This window comes from Rhinatrema bivittatum, chromosome 2 (assembly GCF_901001135.1).
Source record: "Rhinatrema bivittatum chromosome 2, aRhiBiv1.1, whole genome shotgun sequence".
NCBI lineage: Eukaryota > Metazoa > Chordata > Amphibia > Gymnophiona > Rhinatrematidae > Rhinatrema > Rhinatrema bivittatum.
In genome coordinates, this window is record NC_042616.1 from 127393648 (window position 1) to 127414103 (window position 20456).

Sequence of the window (20456 nt, forward strand, 5' to 3'; positions counted from 1 at the left end):
TACGGAGTACTACCCTGTCATGTAGGAACTTTGTAAAAGGTTCGTATGTGACTAGAGCTTGTAGTTCGCTGACCCTCCTAGCTGATGTAATGGCTATGAGAAATACCATTTTCCAAGTAAGGTATTTGAGGTCACAGGTATTTATAGGTTCAAATGGAGGACGCATAAGCCTGGTTAAGACTACGTTCAGGTCCCATAATGTGCTTGGGGAATGAACTGGAGGTTTAATGTGAGTTAGGCCTCTCATGAATTTACTGACGAGAGACTGTGTGGAGATAGATGTATCTCCCAGCTTGTTGTGATAAGCTGAGATTGCACTTAAGTGTACCCTTACAGATGACGTCTTAAGACCAGAGTCTGAGAGATGGTAAAGGTAATCTAGTAGTGAGGTAGTGGGGCAAGTGAAAGGATCTAAATCTTTCTGAGTGCACCACAATGTAAACCGTTTCCATTTGTAGGAATAATTTTTTCTAGTGGAAGGTTTACGTGCAGCTATAAGTACTTGAGATATATTGGTTGGAAGGTTGAGAGGTTGTAAGATCAAGCTTTCAATATCCATGCTGTCAGGGACAGGGATTGAAGGTTGGGATGGCGCAACTGACCCTGTTCCTGAGTTATGAGATTGGGAGCTACTCCCAGGCGAATTGGATCCTTGACTGAGAGATCTAGCAGTGTGGGGAACCATACCTGTCGAGGCCAGTATGGGGCTATGAGTATCATAGTTCCCTTGTCCTGTTGTAGCTTCACTAGTGTTTTGGTTATGAGCGGTATCGGTGGATACGCGTATAACAGGCCTGAACTCCAATGGCGTGCAAATGCGTCCTTTGGTAGGCTGTTCTGCTGTCGGAGTAGAGAGCAGTAATTGTTCACTTTGTAGTTGAGCTGGGATGCAAAGAGATCTATCGTCGGTTGACCCCAGCGTTGGAAGATCTTGGATGCTATTGCTGGATCCAAGGACCATTCGTGTGGTTGGAACTGATGACTGAGGCGATCCGCTACTATGTTGTGGATGCCCGCTAGGTAAGTGGCCCGTAGAAGAATTGAGTGTGTCAGGGCCCAGTCCCAAATTTGTGCTGCTTCTTGACAAAGGAGATAAGAACCTGTCCCCCCTTGTTTGTTGATGTACCACATGGCTACTGTGTTGTCCGTTTGGATCAGAACAGTTTTGTGTGATAGGCAGTCCTTGAATGCATGCAGCGCATAGCGTATAGCTCGAAGCTCCAGGAAGTTTATTTGAAAAGAGGCTTCGAGCTGTGTCCACTTGCCCTGTGTCTTTAGATGACCAATATGTGCTCCCCACCCTAAGGTGGATGCATCTGTAGTCAAAGTCACCTGTGGAACTGGTTGCTGGAAGGGTAGGCCTTTGAGCAGGTTGTTCATTGATGTCCACCAGAGGAGTGCAGATCTGAGTTCTGGTGTTATGTGAATGGGAGTGGACATTGGTTGAGTGGCTTGTATCCACTGAGCTTTGAGTGTCCATTGCAGTAGTCGCATGGTCAATCTGGCCATGGGAGTTACATGAACAGTGGAAGCCATGTGCCCTAGAAGAATGAGGCACTGGTGAGCTGTTACTTGGAATTGGTTGCGAAGATTGTGAGTCAACAGGACAAGTGTTTGAGCACGGTCTCTTGGAAGAAAAGCTGTTGCTATTGCAGTGTTCAGTTCTGCACCTATGAACTGTATCAGATGAGTTGGTGACAGATGGGATTTCTGGTAGTTGATGAGAAATCCCAAGGAGTGAAGCACTTGGATGGTTAGCTTGAGAGAAGTGAGAGCTCCTTCTTTTGACTGACTTTTGATGAGCCAGTCGTCCAGGTAAGGGAACACGTGCACTCTCTGCTTGTGGAGGTGTGCCACTGCTGCAGCCATGCACTTTGTGAATACTCGTGGTGCTGATGCAAGGCCAAATGGCAGCACTCTGTATTGAAAGTGCTGATCCAGTACCCGAAAGCGCAGGTATTGGCGCTGAGGAGGAAAGATGGGGATGTGAGCGTATGCATCTTGAAGATCCAGAGAGCAGAGCCAATCTCCCCTTTGAAGAAGAGGTAGTATGGTGCCTAGGGACACCATTCTGAATTTTTCTTTGAGAAATTTGTTGAGATTTCTGAGGTCTAGAATGGGACGAAGGCCTCCTGTTTTCTTTGGAATGAGGAAATATCTGGAGTAGAATCCTCTGCCCCTTTGAGGCCCAGGAACTGGTTCTATGGCCCTGGCTATCAGAAGGGTGGATAATTCTGTTTGAAGAATTATGGAATGTTGATTTACTGTCCAAGATTGAAGTGGTGGATTTTTGGGATAGTTAGGAAATCCAGTCTGTAACCGTGAGTTGTGATGGATAACACCCACTGGTCGGTGGTGATGGAGGTCCAACTGTTGTGGAAGTATTGTATTTGACCTCCTACTGGTGTCTGGGAATGGGTTGATCTGGCTGCTGCTCTCTGGGGCTTTTCAAAAACCAGATGTAGTGGCCGTCTGTGGAGGTGGTTGAGCCCTTGCAGGCCTTTGTCTAGGCTGCTGGCATTGCGTTGGCTGACTAGTTCTGGCCCTACCTGTTGGGGGGTAATATCGACGTGGGCAATAAGGCCGTCGAGTGTCACGCCTTGGAAACTTCCTGGTAGAAGGCTGAGTCTCTTGTGGTTGAGAAGATAATTGTTTCAATGTTTCAGTGTGGTCCTTCAGGGTTGCCACAGCTTCTTTTATCTTTTCACCAAAGAGATTATCCCCCAAGCAAGGCAGATCTGCCAAATGTTCTTGAACCTCTGGCCGCAGATCAGAGGCTTTTAGCCATGCCCATCTTCTTGCCGCAATACCAGATGCTGATAGCCGTGCAGCAGTCTCGAAACAATCATAGGTTGTTCGAACCTCATGTTTACCAGAGTCGAGGCCTTTATGATGATGTCTTGTAAGGATTCCTGATATTGCTCAGGAAGAGAGAGAGAGAGAGTTCCTGAACCTGTTTCCAAAGGTTCCTTTGGTACTGGTTCATATATAATTGATAGGATGAAATTTTTGAAACCAGCATTGAACCTTGAAAGATTTTCCTTCCCAGGTTGTCCAGAAGCCTACTCTCTTTTCCAGGTGGTACAGAGGAGTGTGACTTTTGCCGCTTTGCCTTCTTCTGAGCGGATTCAACGACCACTGACTGGTGAGGCAACTGTATTTTCTGGAACCCTGGAATAGGTTGCACTAGGTAGGTTGACTCTGCTCTCTTGTTTACTGCTGACACCGAACCTGGATGCTCCCTAAATCCTATATTGCAGTTCCTGGAAAACCTCATGGACAGGGACTGCCAGCATTTCCTTGGGAGGGTCCACAAACTGGAGGACTTCCAAGGTCTTTTGACGTGCATCCACCTCTGTTTGAATGGGAAAGGGAATGGTGTCAGCCATCTCTAACAAAATTGGTAAAGGAGAGGTCCTCAGGAGGTGATTTCCTGTGGTCATCAGGCGGAGAAGGCTCTGAAAATATTTCTTCATCAGAAGAAAAATCAGAGCTGGTGTCCACAGGTATCTCATGTGTGTGATGAGGGATTGGCTGCATAGGTCAAGATGGTAAGACCGGAGAACGAGGCCTTGGGGGTCTTGGCACTCCAGATGGGCCTGCAATCGGTTCCACTGGTATTTTCTTAGTGAGGATGTCCAGGAGTGTGTCCAGTTTGGTAAAAACTGGATGTAACCCGGATACATCCTCCTTGGGCACTGGTGCTGGCATCGGAGATATCGGTGTGGGCACCGGTGGAGGTACCTGTGGCACCGGTGAAGGTACCGGAGTAGGCATCGGGACCGGTTCCCGTGGCCTCGGTGTCTGCGGCATCGATGGTGCTGGCTCTCTCGGTGATGGAATCGGCATCGGTGGAGTTGTCGATGGCTGAGGAGGAATCGCATCGCACAGAGCCTGTTGCACCGCTTGACGAATAAAGGAGTCAAGTTCCACTCTCACAGCTGGTGATAACAGAGCAGCTGTGGAGGGAGGCGGTGTTAGCGATGCCAATACCTCCTCAGAGCCCTGAGGAGGTATGGAGCCCGTCACCGATATCGGTGGGGATCGCCCTTCACTAGGCCTCGGAGCCTCAGTCCCCGTCCGGGGTTTCTTTGCAGGCGAGGCCGTGCCTTCCGATGGATCCTCGGTCATCGTTACCTGGCGTCTCCGATGCCGGTGGCGGTGTTTTTCTTTTTTGCTTTTCGCTCCCCGAGGTCGATGCTTTTGATGAAATTGAAGGGGATGGTGTTGAGGCATCTCCCGCCTCCGGACGTTTCTGCTTCAGCATTAGTTGACGGACTGAAGCGGATGGAGAAGATTGCGCTGAGGTCGAAGGCCTTGGAAGCAACTGGATATTAAATAACTGCTCCATTTTTTCGGCCCGAAGACGACGACCTTTAGCTGTCATTTCCGCACATGATTTACATGTTTGGATATTGTGGTCTTTGCCTAGGCAAAGAACACATTCAAAGTGAGGGTCGGTTATCGACATTGTCCTCACACAATTTGGGCATTTTTTGAAGCCCGAGGCCATGGCGCCGGACAGCCGTCGACGGCGATAACCCCAAAAATATCGTTCCCGGCCGGGAATCGAAAACGGAAAAAGTTATACTAAGGGAAACCCCTGCGGATGGAGTAAATTTTTTCCGAAAATATGAATTTTTTTCCGCTAGGTGAAAATCACCTCAGGACTCCAATTAGCCCGCGATGCTAACGGCTTCGCGGAAAAAAGAAGACTGAAGGGAGACCCCTGTGGCAGGGAATATCATGGCATGCTGGGCATGCTCAGTAGGCCCTCCGGTGCCATTCAAAAGTTTCATGGAAACTTTTAAAGAAGTTTTTCCGTACATAGGGCTCCATTACCGATGTCACCCATATGTGAGGACTAGCATCCTGCTTCTCCTGGGATAACCAATTGGACAGTGCTATACCGGGGTACAAATTATATCGCAATGACAGAGAAAAGCATCTGGGAGGCGGGGTGGCGCTTTATGTCCGGGATGGCATAGAGTCCAACAGGATAAAGATTCTGCATGAGACTAAATGCACAATTGAATCTTTATGGGTAGAAATCCCTTCTGTGTTGTGGGAAAGTATAGTGACAGGAGTATACTACCGTCCACCTGGCCAAGATGGTGAGACAAACAGTGAAATGCTAAGAGACATTAGGGAAGCCAACCAAATTGTAGTGCAGTAATAATGGGAGATTTCAATTACCACGCAACAATGGGAGATTTCAATTACCCCAATATTGACTGGGGTATATGGCAATAATGGCAATAATGGGGTATATGGCAATATGGCATATGGCAATAATGGGAGATTTCAATTACCCCAATATTGACTGGGTAAATGTAACATCAGGACATGCTAGACAGATAAAGTTCTTAGATGGAATAAATGACAGTTTTATGGAACAATTGGTTCTGGAACTGACAAGAGAGGCAGCAGTTTTAGATTAATTCTTAGTGGGGCACATGATTTGGTGAGAGAGGTAACGGTGGTGGGGCCACTTGGCATTAGTGATCATAATATGATCAGATTTGAATTAATGAAAGGAAGGGGGGCAGTAAGTAAATCTATGGCTCTAGCGCTAAACTTTCAAAAGGGAAACTTTGATAAAATAAGAAAAAGAAAAAGAACTGAAAGGAGCAGCTACAAAGGTAAAAAGTGTGCAAGAGGCATGGACATTGTTAAAAAAATACTATCCTAGAAGCACACTCCAGATGTATTCCAGCAATTAAGAAAGGTGGAAAGAAGGCAAAACTATTATCGGCATGGTTAAAAAGTGAGGTGAAAGAGGCTATTTTAGCCAAAAGATCTTCATTTAATATCTTGTGAACAGTTACGATGACTTGTCTTAGTGATGGTATATAAAACTTAATAAATAAAAAATAAAAATTGGAAGAAGGATCCCACAGAAGAAAATAGGATAAAGCATTAGCGCTGGCAAGTTAAATGTAAGACGTAGATAAGACAGGCTAAAAGAGAATTTGAAAAGAATTTGGCCGTAGAGGCAAACACTCAGTAAAATCTTTTAAAAATATATTCGAAGCAGAAAGTCTGTGAAAGAGTCAGTTGGACCATTAGATGATCGAGGGGTTAAAGGGGCAGTTAGAGAAGATAAGGTCATCATGGAAAGATTAAACAATTTCTTTGCTTTGGTGTTTACTGAAGAGGATGTTGGGTGGATACCAGTTCCAGAGAAGGTTTTCATGGGTAATGATTCAGATGAACTGAACCAAATCATGGTGAACCTAGAAGATGTGGTAGGCCTGATTGACAAACTGAAGAGTAGTAAATCACCTGGACTGGATGGTATACACCCAAGGGTTCTGAAGGTACTCAAAAATGAAATTTCAGATCTATTAGTTAAAATTTGTAACCTATCATTAAAATTCCCCATTGTACCTAAAGACTGGAGGGTGGCTAATGTAACCCCAATATTTAAAAAGGGCTCCGGGGCGATCCAGGAAACTACAGGGAAAAGTCAGCATGGCTTTACCCAAGGCAAGTCTTGCCTCACAAATCTACTTCACTTTTTTTTGAAGGGGGTTAATAAACATGTAGATATAGGTGAACCAGTGGATTTAGAGTATTTGGATTTTCAGAAGGTATTTGACAAAGTTCCTCATGAGAGGCTTCTAAGAAAAGTGAAAAGTCATGGGATAGGTGGCAATGTCTTTTCGTGGATTAAAAACTGGTTAAAAGAAAGGAAACAGAGTAGGATTAAATGGAAATTTTCTTAATGGAAAAGGGTACACAATGGAGTGCCTCAAGGATCTGTACTAGGACCCGTGCTTTCCAATATATTTATAAATGATCTGGAAAGGAAGAAGATGAGTGAGGTAATCAAATTTGCACATGATACAAAATTATTCAGAGTAATAAAATCACAAGCGGATTGTGATAAATTGCAGGAAGACCTTCTGAGACTGGAAAATTGGGCATCCAAATGGCAGATGAAATTTAATGTGGATAAGTGCAAGGTGATGCATATAGGGAAACATAACCCATGCTATAATTACACAATGTTGGGTTCCATATTAGGTGCTACAACCCAAGAAAGAGATCTAGGCGTCATAGTGGATAACATTGAAATAGTCGGTTCAGTGTGCTGCGGCAGTCAAAAAAGCAAACAGAATGTTGGGAATTATTAGGAAGGGAATGGTGAATAAAACTGAAAATGTCATAATGCCTCTATCGCTCCATGGTGAGACCGCACTTTGAGTACTGTGTACAATTCTGGTCGCCGCATCTTAAGAAAGATATTTGCGATGGAGAAGGTACAAAAAATGAAGACCAAAATGATAAAGGGGATGGAACTGTTCCCCTATGAGGAAAGACCAAAGAGGTTATGGCTGTTCAGCTTGGAGAAGAGACAGTAGAGGGGGGATATGATAGAGGCCTTTAAAATCATAAGAGGTCTAGATCAGGTAAATGAATTGGTTATTTACTCTTTCGGAAAACAGAAGGACGAGGGGAACCTCCATGAATTTAGCATATAGCACATTTAAAACTGGAGAAAATTATTTCACTCAATGCACAATAAACTCTGGAATTTGTTGCCAGGGGATGTGGTTAGTGCAATTAGTGTAGCTGAGTTTAAAAAAAGGTTTGGACAAGTTCTTGGAGAAGTCCATTACCTGCTATTAATCAAGTTGATTTAGAAAACAGCCACCGCTATTACCAGTATCCGTAGCATGGGATATACTTAGTTTTGGGGTACTTGCCAGATACTTGTAAGCCTGGATTGGCCACTGTTGGAAACAGGATGCTCAGCTTGATGGACCCTTGGTTTGAACCAGTATTGCAATTTCTTATATTAGTGGTGGGTGAAGTGGAGAAGACTGCCTCCCACTGGAGGATTTAGCGTCGGGGGTTGGACTCACTGGCCCATGTCCCTTGCCTCTAGTCCAAAGCCAGGGCCTGTTGGAGTCTAGGTGTTTGCTGTTCACGGGAACGGCCCCTGGAGCTAGCACGGGTCGTGCGAGTCTGAGCAGCAGGGGTATTTCTGCTGCAGATAAAAGGACTTCCTGGAACTTGGTCTGGAAGATTTCCTGACAGAGCATGAAGGATCTGAAGCACTAGCAGAGAGTTGTTGAAAGGTTTTGTGGTGATCCTTCAACTGAGCTACTGCATCTCTTACCTTATCCCCGAAAAGGTTTTCACACATACAAGGGAGTTCAGCCAACTTCTCCTGCACCTGTGGTCGGAAGCATGGAGCCAGGCCATCCTACAGGCACTGATGCCCACAGCAGCCACCCTGGCCGCTGTTTCAAAAACATTGTAAGTTGATTTCACCTCGTGTTTCCCAGCCTCAAGACCCTGCTGTACAGTGGTGATGAACAATTCCTGCTGCTGCTGTGGCAGTTGTTCCGCTAGATCTTGGATCTGTTTCCACAGTTTTCGGTTGTACTGGGTTGTATACAACTGGTAGGAAGCGATTCGGGTGATGAGCATAGCGCCCTGAAAAACCTTCCTCCCAAAGCATCCAATTCCCTATGTTCCTGCCCCAGAGGGGTGTGGGAGCATTTGGCCTTTTTGAGAGCAGACTCCACAACCACAGACTGGTGAGAGAGATAACGCCTCTCAAAACCTAAGGCCTGCTGTACTAGGTAGGCAGCATCCGCTTTCCTATTCACTGGAGAAATGGGTATCAGGTGCTCCCACATCTGAAAGAGAAGATCCTTAAATATGTCATGAAGGGGAACAGCCACTATCTCCTTAGGACAGTGATGGCTAACCTATGACATGCGTGTCAGAGGTGACACGCCGAGACGTTTTTGCTGACACACGCAGCGTTTCATGGACTATCGGGAATTTTTTTTTTTTTTTTTTTTATAATCGGCTGTGCCGAGCCTTTTTTTTTTGGCTGTGCCGACCCTTTAAAATTAGGTTTTTAGTATTCCCCCACCTTCCGGACCCCTCCACCCCCCCTCCCCAATGCCCCCGGGCGCAGGGAGGCTCATTCGGCACAGCGATAGGCAGGGCCGTGGTGAGGATCACGTCACCACGGCCCGAAGAAACTGATCGCATTTAAATGCGCTGATGCGCCTCCTCCTTCCTGCCTGTGCGGCCCCGGAGGTAAACGTTGCCGGAGCCGTGTGGGCAGGAAGGAGGTGAAGCATCAGCGTGTGCAGAGGAGGAGCAGCACTTGTGCTTACGGGCCACCGCGAATTCCAAGTCACAGCAGCCCGAGAAGAGGAAGAGGCCCGGTAGCAGGGCCACCGCGGCCCGAGAAGATCAGGGCCGCTGCAGGGCCCATCCTGCGGCGACACGCGAAGAGGAGGCCCAGAGGTGAGAGAGAGGATGAGGGTCTGTAGAGTGTGTGTGTGTGTGTGCGTGTATGAGATGAGTTGAGAGATTGTGTGCGTGTATGAGATGAGTTGAGAGATTGTGTTTGAGAGTGAGGACCTGAATGTTTGCAGAGACAGCATGTGCTTGAGCAAGACAGCATGTGGGAGAGAGAGAGAGCCTGTGTGTCAGAGTCAGACAGCATGTGCCAGTGAGAGATTGTGTGTATGAATGATTGTATGAGAGAGCATGTGAGTGTGTGTGTGTGTGTGTGTGTGTGAGAGAGAGAAATGCATGTGAGAATGAGAACCTGACTGTGTGTTTGAGGGAAGAAGATGGAGAGAAAAGAAACAGAAAAAAAGACAATATAAAAGGAATTGGCAAAAAAAATAAGAAAGGGAAGGTGGAAAAAAAAAAAGCCTGTGACCAACCAATTAGAAAACTAAGATCAGACAGCAAAGGCAAAAAAAAATATAGATTACTTTTTAGTGATTGGCACATGTAATCCTTGGGAATGTGTAAGAATAGCACTTTCTCTACGGATCTCACAATGTATGAGATCAGCATGAAGAAAGTGGAAGCCCAAAGGGCCTGCACAGAGGAGGCAGTGTCAGTAGCAGCAATCGACACCTCTCCAATAGCCATGTGGCAGCAGTGACAGTGGCAGCAGAGGAATGAGAGAGGTTCAGAGGTTGCTGGCAAAAGAGAGGGGGGTCTGCATTTAGTGTGTGGCATGTGTATGAATGGGACTCTGCCTGGGGGGTGTATGTGTGTGAATGCATGGGTGCCTGCCTGGGGGGGTGTATGTGTGTGAATGCATGAGTGCCTGCCTGGGGGGGGGGGGGTGTGTGTGAGAATGAATGTGTGCATGCCTGGGGGATGGGGAGGGAGTGGTGTGAAAATGAATGGGAGCCAATAAAAGAAAGATTGACAGATGAAGTTTGTAACTCTTGCTTGGGCTTGAAGTGTACGAAATACCAACCTTCGATTGAAGATTTAGCCAATGAAATTCAGCAACAAAAAGTCACTAAGCAGGTAAGGTAAAGAATTATTTGTTTTTGTTTTATTAATAAATACAGTACATATATTAAAATTATAACTGTTATTAATTAGAGCTATAAATATCAGAAAATTTACACCCGAGTTATGCTCGGGTTTTTTATGAATTTTGACACACTGAGCTCAAAAGGTTTGCCATCACTGCCTTAGGAGCATCGACAAATTGGAGGACTTTCAACATTTTGTGTCATGCATCCTCCTCCGTGAGAAGCTGGAAGGGGATAGCTTTGGCCATGGCTCTGACAAAACCTGCAAAGGAGAGGTCTGCCAGACAAGACTGAAGCCTTTCCTCCGGTGGCGAAGGTTGATAGGGGGTCATCAGAGATCTCAGTACTGAATGCAAACTGCTTTGAAAAAGTGTGAAGAGCAGAATATAAAAATCTAAATAAATACAAATAAAAATAAATCTTCGAAAATGACTCTGAAGAATCATCTCCACATGGGTTGTAAGGGTCTTCTTCCTTGCTGAGGCCATTGTGGAACCTGTGCAGGTGAGGCCTGTGTAAATCCCAGCCCTGGGCTCAAAGGGTCTTGAAGACACCAAGGGTATCGACGGTCCTGATGGTAATGGGGGTACCGGAGGCTGCGGGAGGCTGGAAAGTCCGGGCAAAGGCTCGGGGAACCAAGGCTTCGGGACTACAGCGCCAGACATATCTTCCTCCTCGGAGGACCCAATGATGGGGACTGCTCCCGAGGGGGGGGGGGGGCATTGGTGGCCGCTGGGGAACCCAGGGTCCCTCGTGCACCAGCTGTGTCAGGAGGGCGCTGAGTAGGATGTCCAGACACCTGGACGCCCAATCAGGGGCACCAAGATAGACTGCGCAAGCTCTGGCTTCAATATGGGTGGGCAGAGGCGGTTAAACGCTCCGCAGAGCTCGGAGCATCGCAGTCTGTACCCTGTGGTCCAACAACTCTTGAAAGTCCGGTGAGGACAGGACTAAGGAAGGGGGACGAGGCGTCACCGGGGCCTCCTCGGATCTCCGAGGGGGCATGGTGCCCGGCACCCATATCGGTGGGGAATGCCTGGGACTCCCAAGTTTTCAGAGGATGGGGCCTTTGAACCACTGTTGCTTTGGTGGAAGTACAGCAGCCGCCGGTGCCGCACCAGAACCAGAGCTGTGCACCGATGGCGAACGGTGTCAATGCTTACGGGATCTGCCTCCGTGCTTGGCCTGGGTCTTTCCCCCACACCAAGGAGGTGAAGGATCCAGACGTCCTGGAAATTGGGCGAGACCATGGAGGACCAGTCACCGTCCCCTCAGTCTTTAGAAGATATTGCTGGGGGTGTGGCGAGGGGGAGCATATCAAGCAGTCCCCCCTCCGGGTGTCAATGACTCCAATGCGGGCGTGGATTGAGCAGATTTTTTAGAATCAAAATGTTTCTCCATTTTATGGAGTATGACGGCCCTTGTGGGTCATCTGATCACACAGCTGACACCCTCGGACGTCGTGCAATGCTGCCAGGCAGAGGATGCAAACCTCATGCAGATCCATAATGATCATGGTTCGCGGGCACGGGGGGCACAGACAGAAGCCGGACGCCATGAAAAATAGCCAGTGTGGTCGATGATCAGGGGCCACAGGGAATGGACTGTGAGGAAGAGAAGAAAACTTTTACCTACTGTGCTGAGGAGATATATCGACCAATGAATGGGGACTCTGTGATGGAATGGGAGAAAATTGCTAATTTAGAGCACAAAAAAGGCAGATTGAGTTTAAAAAAAAACAAAATAAAAAAAACCCCATGAGGCAACTGCACCACGGAATATAAGTGACTGAAGGGTGACCACACATGGACGTGCAGATAGTGGCATACTGGGCATTCTCAGTGTGCCAGTCAAAGCTTCTAGAAACTTTGACAAAAGTTTTCCATGCTGGGCTCCATCTGAGGATGTCAACTATCTGTGAGGACTACCATCCTGCGTGTCCTAGGAGAATGAGCATTATAAATGTAAATTGCACCCAGGCTGTAACTGGGAGCCACAGCAGTAATTTCATCAATAGAGAAAAATGATCTTTAATTTCTAGATTACCCCACTGTTTGTTCAGCCACCTTTCTTGATACATGGCTATATTGATGTACTTTTTTCTTGTTCATACTGGAATATTGCTTAATCAGTTATTCAGAATCAATATCCCTGATCGTTTGTGTGATGACTGTATTGTGCAAGTTGCCCCAGAAATGAGCAGCCTAATCCCAGGAAAGTCAAATCCAGGCGAGCAACAGTAGATGGAATTTAACCTAGGCAAGCCACCTTTCCTTTGGGTTGAGCCCTCCAGTGCTGGTGGCCAACAAGGCATGAGAAGCAAGGGTAACCCTCAACAGACAAGTAGCAAGAGGCCTCACACAGTGTAAGGATTAAACCAGAAATCTAGGAGCCCAGGAAGGAGCACAAGCTGAGTATAGAAAATGATGATAATGAAGTCTTCTGTAAACAGCAGTGGAACCAGAGTATAAGGACCGGAAGATAGGACCAAGCTCTGGCAACTGACTGCTGAGACTGTGTCAGTATAAGTACAAGGCTAGACAGAAAACAAGATGGCTGCCAGGAGAAAGTGAGGAACACAAAGCTGGGAAGAATAGACAAACAGTTCAAGTGACTTACAGCATCACCTGCAGGCCAGAGGAGAACTTGGCAATGGTTCCTTACACTGTGTTTGCTTCATCCTTGGAGCCATTTGTTGTACAGTCATAGCACTATGCAACCCCTAGTATACAACTGCTTAATAAAATAGAAATTGATGATGTAATAAAGGTCATGTGACCTCACAAATGCCTCTAATCACAAGCAAAGAAACAATAACTATACTGAAGATAAAAGTAACAAAATAAATCAGCTAAAATCTTGATTTACAATTTTATCCAAAAAACCTAAACACACATAAATAGGACAGAATATGGCCCGAGTCGACATATCGGATGATTCATTAGCCATGGTTTCCATTTAATGGTAGTGTCACTTATATAGCAATGATTCCTTTTAAATAAAAAAGTAATCTCCTATTTTGTATTATATACCACAAAAATATTTTTGACTGATACTATATATTGCTATTGTCAAAAAACAAGAGTTAAATTAAAGGAATTCTGATTGTTACTTACCTGATCTCTTCCTGACTTATGTGATGTCATGTGCCGTTCCAGCTGTGTTCTATATGTAAATGTATAACTGCACATGGAGCAACTGAAATTATCTTCATTTTTTTCATGGCGATATTTAATATGTTCTTTCAAGGAGGTAAAGCGTTTGTATCCTCTATCACAGTAAGGGCATGTAAGAAGCTGGGAAAATGCATCTGGTGTTCCTGAAAAAAGAAAAAATTTAAACTTTGATACACCAAAGCTGGACATCTAAACATGAAATCTATCAAGGCTAAACTGGTTACAACAGAGTCCAGTGCCCATCCCTCCAGCTCCAGAAAAAACAGAAATGGGCAATCTGATATGCAAATTTGCATTTTGGAGGTACATATCTGGAAGAGAAAATTTTTTTTACTCAATGCATAATTAAGCTGTGGAATTTGTTTTCAGAGGATGTGGTGAAAGCTATTTGTATAGCTGCGTTTAAAAAAGGTTTGGACAAGTTCCTGGAAGAAAAGTCCATTACTTATTAAGGTAGAGTTGAAGAAATCCACTGCTTATTCTTGGGATAAGCAGCTTGGAATCTATGTACTCCTTGCGATCCTGCCAGGTACTTTTGACTTGGCTTGGCCCTTGTTGGAAACAGGATACTGGGCTTGATGACCCCTTGGTCTGACCCAGTATTGTTCTTATAAGATGAGGCCCAGTAACATTTTCAGTTTAGTTCAGAGAATCAATTAACAACAATTATTGTTTTTTTTCTCCCGCAAAGTTTAGCTTAAATTTCCAGTTTTCATAGCTGTTTGGTGCATTCAGCTCCATCACACTGATTACTATAGTTTTTTTGGCTAACAAAATGTATTTAATGTGCTCATCTACAGTCCAATCCCTGCATACCTTTCCTAGGACTATGAGAAGTCTTCTGTTTGAGTCTCAAATGCAAATAAAAGTATGTTTGAAGATAAAACAGAACACACCTTGGAGCCAATGACTATCTTCAGGACACAGAAGCAAAGGACAGAAATTCAGCACATGGTCTCTCTAAGCGCAGCTCACAGACACTGCCATGGCCCCACCTCTGCCTCCGGCAGGAGCTTCCTGTTATCCAGGAATCCCATGCAAAGGGTGACGTGCAGCCGGGCCTATCAGCAACTTTGGGCTCACAATCCCTGTACTGAAATTTTAGATTTTGTTATCAGACGCTAAAAAGCCTCCACCCAGTTCTGGAACTTCTTTTGAAAGGGATTGGGGGAGAAAATTGTGAGACTGGCTGTGCAGTCGTGTTCCTCCTCTGCTGAACTGCAGACATATGAAGATTGGGGGGAGGGATCTGATATGTACAGAAAGGAAAAGGCTGTTCCCATGTGCTTCCTTTCTGCAATTGGCTAATCTTACTTTTTTTCTTTTGCCATGAATCAGTAACATCAGCTGATTGCATAGCTGGCAGGAGGGAGACACATGGCGACAGCCTTCTCTTTTCTGCTAGGATCAGAAGCAGCTCAGAGATGGTGGGGGAGGGGTGGGCAAACTAAGGCATCGTGTGCCAATTAACATTGGGTCATGAGAGGCTGAAAAGGTAGTCTGGGCCCAGTTTTGGCCGGCAAGCTTTAGTTTGCCCACCTGTACCTTACAATAAGACAGTGATGGCTAATCTATGACACGCGTGTCAGAGGTGACACGCTGAGGCGTTTTTGCTGACACGCTCAGCGTTTCATGGCCTATCGGGAATTTTTTTTTTTTAAATCGGCTGCGCCTAGCCTTTTTTTTTCCAGCTGTGCCGACCCTTTAAAATTAGGTTTTTAGTATCCCCCCACCCTCCGGACCCCTCCCTCCCCAATGTCCCTGGGCGCAGGGAGGCTCATTCGGCACAGCGATAGGCAGGGCCGTGGTGAGGTTCACGTCACCACGGCCCAAAGAAACAGATCGCATTTAAATGCGCTGATGCTCCTCCTCCTTCCTGCCTGTGCGGCCCCGGAAGTAAACGTTGCCGGAGCCGCGTGGGCAGGAAGGAGGTGAAGCATCAGCGCGTGCAGAAGAGGAGCAGCACTTACGGGCCGCCGCAAATTCCAAGTCGCAGCGGCCCGAGAAGAGGAAGAGGCCCGGTAGCAGGGCCACCGCAGCCCGAGAAGATCAGGGCCGCTGCAGGGCCCATCCAGCGACGACCCACGAAGAGGCGGCCCAGAGGTGAGAGAGAGGCTGAGGGTCTGTAGAGTGTGTGTGTATGTGCGCGTGCATGAGATGAGTTGAGAGATTGTGTTTGAGAGTGAGGACCTGAATGTTTGCAGAGACAGCATGTGCTTGAGCAAGACAGCATGTGGGAGAGAGAGAGAGAGCCTGTGTGTGAGAGTCAGACAGCATGTGCCAGTGAGAGACTGTGTGCATGAATGATTGTATGAGAGACAGCATGTGAGAGTGAGAGTCTGTGTGTGTGTGTGTGTGTGTGAGAGAGAAATGCATGTGAGAATGAGAACATGACTGTGTATTTGAGGGAAGAAGATGGAGAGAAAAGAAACAGAAGAAAAGACAATATAAAAGGAAATGGCAAAAAAAAATAAGAAAGGGAAGGTGGAAAAAAAAAAGCCTGTGACCAACCAATTAGAAAACTAAGATCAGACAGCAAAGGCAAAAAAAAAATATAGATTATTTTTTAGTGATTGGCACATGTAATCCTTGGGAATGTGCAAGAATAGCACTTTCTCTATGCGGATCTCACAATGTACGAGATCAGCATGGAGAAAGTGGAAGCCCAAAGGGCCTGCACAGAGGAGGCAGCAGAATGGACTTCAGTGTCAGTAGCAGCAATCGACACCTCCCCAATAGCCATGTGGCAGCAGAGGAATGAGAGAGGTTCAGAGGTTGCTGGCAAAAGAGAGGGGGGGGTCTGCATTTAGTGTGTGGCATGTGTATGAATGGGACTCTGCCTGGGGGGTGTATGTGTGTGAATGCATGGGTGCCTGTGTGTGTGAGAACGAATGTGTGCATGCCTGGGAGATGGGGAGGGAGTGGTGTGAAAATGAATGGGAGCCAATAAAAGAAGCAGACTGACAGATGACGTTTGTAACTCTTGCTTGGGCTTGCAGTGTATGAAATACCAACCTTCAATTGAAGATTTAGCCAATGAAATTCAGCAACAAAAAGTCATTAAGCTGGTAAGGTAAAGAATTATTTGTTTTTGCTTTATTAATAAATACAGTACATATATTAAAATTATAACTGTTATTAGAGCTACAAATATCACAAAATTATGGATTTTTCTAGAAGTGACACACCACCCGAGTTATGCTCGGGTTTTTTTTAAATGAATTTTGACACACTGAGCTCAAAAGGTTGACCATCACTGCAATAAGAGATAACCAAGGCCGGTAGCCCCTGTGACATAGTAAGGGCAAAGGCTATCGGTGCCATTTTGAATATTGGCAGCAGACGGCCCAAGTGCAGGAGATCGCTGCGGACCCCTGTTGGACCACCAGGGACTTTTGGCAAGTCCTGGGGGGGGCAGGAGGGTGGGGGTTGTAGTTAATTAAATTTAAAGGGTTGGGATGGGGACAAAAAAAAAACATTTTATGCCCTACCCTAATTTGCTCCATAAAACGCACAGACATCCGGGAACAGAGCCGGTTTAGCACACCATTTTTTTAAAATTTTTTTTTTATTTTCCCGCTCTGAATCCTAGGTGCGTCTTATGGTCAGGTGCGTCTTATGGAGCGAAAAATATGGTACTCAGTATAGACAGGGTTTTCAAAATGAAAGCTCCACATGTACTTTGTCTCTGCCTCTTTGTTCAAGTGGGGAAAAGAACATATGCGCATTTACCTGCTGATGGGGGAGGAAGCAATTTTCAACAGGGCTTTACATGCAGGCAAACATCTGTTTACCTTCATATAAAGTTTTGAATATTGTCCTTCCCATGTACATAGGAGCCATATTTCAAATTTGTCATGAGAGGCATGAAATGTAAACAGGTAAACTTCAAATAGGCATGTCAGTGTTGACAGGTAATTATGAAAGAACAAGCGTGCTTTGCTGAAAAAAAACCCAAAACATGTGAGATTTAAATGACTTATTAGAAAGAATTTATACATAAATTTTTTTTTTTTTTTAAAAGAATAGAATACTGTAGTATTTTATGTTCAAGGTGGATTAAATGCAGTATTCTTGGGTACTGGATCATTGCAAAATCGACTATGTGTTATAAATATCAATTACCAAAATGGCTATTTTTCCTGTTTCCTCCTAAACATCTACACAGTGAGTGATATATTAACATGTAGACCAAAATGTTGTGATCATTTTCTCATTCAGTACAAAAAGAAAGGAGTCTTTGCCCCTGATTTTTAACATATGTATAGAATTTTTCTGCTTCTATTCATCCTGACTGAGTTCCTGGGTTCAGTATATTGTTTTTCTGCCTGGCACATTTGCAGTATCCTTGGGTGCCCTTTCTTTTGCTTATGGAAAATAATGTTCTATAATGGTTATGCAAGATCGTTATGCCTTCAAGTTGGCAAATTTGGGAATATACATGGATGGCAATATATGAAATGCATTCTCCAAAATTATTTTTCTTTGAAAATTAAAGGCCATAGAGCTAAAGCAATCGATTATTTATCTAAAATGGGTAATCACATTAAGCCTTGCTTGAATTTAGCTGAATTTAAGCAAATAGGTGACTGGTTTTGACGTTGTACTTTCACCACTGCAAATGCAACCTCCCACTGCCTTCAAAATTTGGTTGACTCTAAAATCTACCTGAGGAGAGACTAAAATGTTCATGCACAAGTCCTCCTGGGTCTTTCTAGCTTTCCTCAATTTTTATAAGCATTCTTTCTTAGGAGAAGGCCAGCTGCTTAGATAAAATATCTTTATTTTTGTTAACATGAAGCAGCACCAACCAGTCAGAGGTGTTAAGTACAGTAGGTCACGAGTCCTGCTCAAGTCCCCAAAAAAGCAAGTAGGGAAAAAACCCAAAAATAAGCTACCTGTGAGTTACCAAAAAAAAACACAAAACAAAAAAACCCCCAAAAAACCCAAAAATGTGATTCCCCCAAAAAAGCCCAAACTCACAAAGGTTGGCAACACAAGCACTTCTTGGGGACATAGCAAATGTTGCTTACCTGTAACAGGTGTTCTTACAGGACAGCAGGATGTTAGTCCTCACATATGGGTGACATCATCAGGATGGAGCCCAATCACGGAAAACTTCTGTCAAAGTTTCCAGAACTTTGACTGGCCCCTACTGGGCATGCCCAGCATGGCACTAACCCTGCAGCCAGCAGGGGTCCCGCTTCAGTCTTATTTGAAAGCTACAGGCAGTGCCGAAAAATAAAACAAAACGTTATGAACCCAAGACCACGAGGCAACGGGCGGGTTTCGTGAGGACTAACATCCTGCTGTCCTGTGAGAACACCTGTTACAGGTAAGCAACATTTGCTTTCTCACAGGACAAGCAGGATGGTAGTCCTCACATATGGGTGAGTACCGAGCTGAGGATGTCCGAACATGCACCAAATGTACCCAAAGGCATGCAACAGGCACAACAACTGGGGTGGAATTTGGTAGAGGGCATCCTGAACCCCACCGGGCAGGCGGAAGGGTGTAGGTACGTCATATTGTAAATAAGTTGCGAAGGACAGACTGGCCGAAGATTGAATCTTGTCTTCCGGCTTTGTCCAAGCAATAGTGGGCTGCAAAGGTGTGGAGAGAACTCCAGGTTGCAGCTCTGCAAATGTCAGGAAGCGGCACTGATCGTAGGTGTGCTACTGAAGTTGCCATGGCCCTCACAGAGTGTGCTTTAACACGGTCTTGAAATGGAATGCCCGCTTGCTGATAGCAAAAGGATATGCAGTCCGCCAACCAGGAGAGACAGACTCTGCTTACCCACAGGCTTCCCTAACTTGTTAGGGTGGAAAGATACGAACAACTGAGTGCTTTCCCTGTGGGGAGCTGTACGGTCTAGGTAAAACCCTAGAGCCCGTTTACAGTCAAGAGTATGCAGAGCCTGTTCTCCTGAGTTGGCATGGGGCCTGGGAAAAAAGGTAGGTATATAATGGATTGATTAATGTGAAACTCCGATACTACCTTGGGCAAGAATTTAGGGCGAGTGTGGAGTACCGCCCGGTCCTGCAGAAGTTTAGTGTAAGGCGGATAGGTAACTAGAGCCTGCAATTCACTAACTCTGCGAGCTGAAGTGATTGCCAAAAGGAAAGTCACTTTCCATGTGAGATATCGAAGTTCACAAGAGTAAAGAGGCTCGAAAGGCAGTTTCATGAGCCGACCGAGAACCAGATTAAGGTCCCAAGAAGGGGCCGGAGGACGCAGTGGAAGCTTGATGTGGAGCAAACCCTTTAAAAAGTGTGTTACAAGGGGATGTACTGATAAAGGGACATCCCCGATACCTTTACGGAAGGTGGTTACCGCACTGACATGCATTCTGATAGAAGAGGTCTTTAGATCTGATTCTGATAAATGCCAAAGATAGTCCAGAAACTTCGGGATTGGACAGGAAAAGGGGTCAAGGGACTGAGAAGAGCACCATGACGTGAACCTTTTCCATTTGTAAGAGTAAGATTTTCTCGTGGAAGGCTTTCGCGAAGCAAGACACGGGAAACTGGATCTGAAAGGTTAAGTGGTTGAAGGATTAACCTTTCAACATCCATGCAGTCAGGGACAGGGCTTGAAGATTGGGATGGCGTAGGCACCCGTCGTTTTGAGTGATCAGGAGTGGGTCCTTTCCCAAGGGAATGTGCCTGCGGATGGAGAGATCCTGAAGTATTGGAAACCACACTTGGCATGGCCAGTGAGGTGCTATCAGGATCATGGTTCCCTTGTCCTGACGTAACTTCACGAGAGTCTTTGAGAGAAGAGGGAGTGGAGGGAATGCATAAAGAGGACCGGTTGCCCATGAGAGGGAGAATGCATTTCTGGGCCGAGAGTGTTCGCTGCGAATGAGGGAGCAGTAGTTGTCCACTTTGTGGTTCTGAGGGGACGCAAAGAGGTCTGAGGATATCCCCATTGTTGGAAGATGGAGTTCGCTATCGAG

At 45.7% G+C, this 20456-nt stretch overlaps 1 protein-coding gene across 2 annotated transcripts in view; it reads right to left on the reverse strand.

The window, feature by feature from the left end:
• Nucleotides 1-20456, reverse strand: part of ZEB1 (zinc finger E-box binding homeobox 1) — a 730328-nt gene that overhangs the window by 226371 nt on the left and 483501 nt on the right. For both annotated transcript variants that reach the window (XM_029588597.1, XM_029588596.1), the window contains one exon: nucleotides 13439-13641. In XM_029588597.1, the coding sequence (XP_029444457.1) occupies nucleotides 13439-13641 (203 nt within the window). The remainder of the gene's footprint in view (nucleotides 1-13438; nucleotides 13642-20456) is intronic.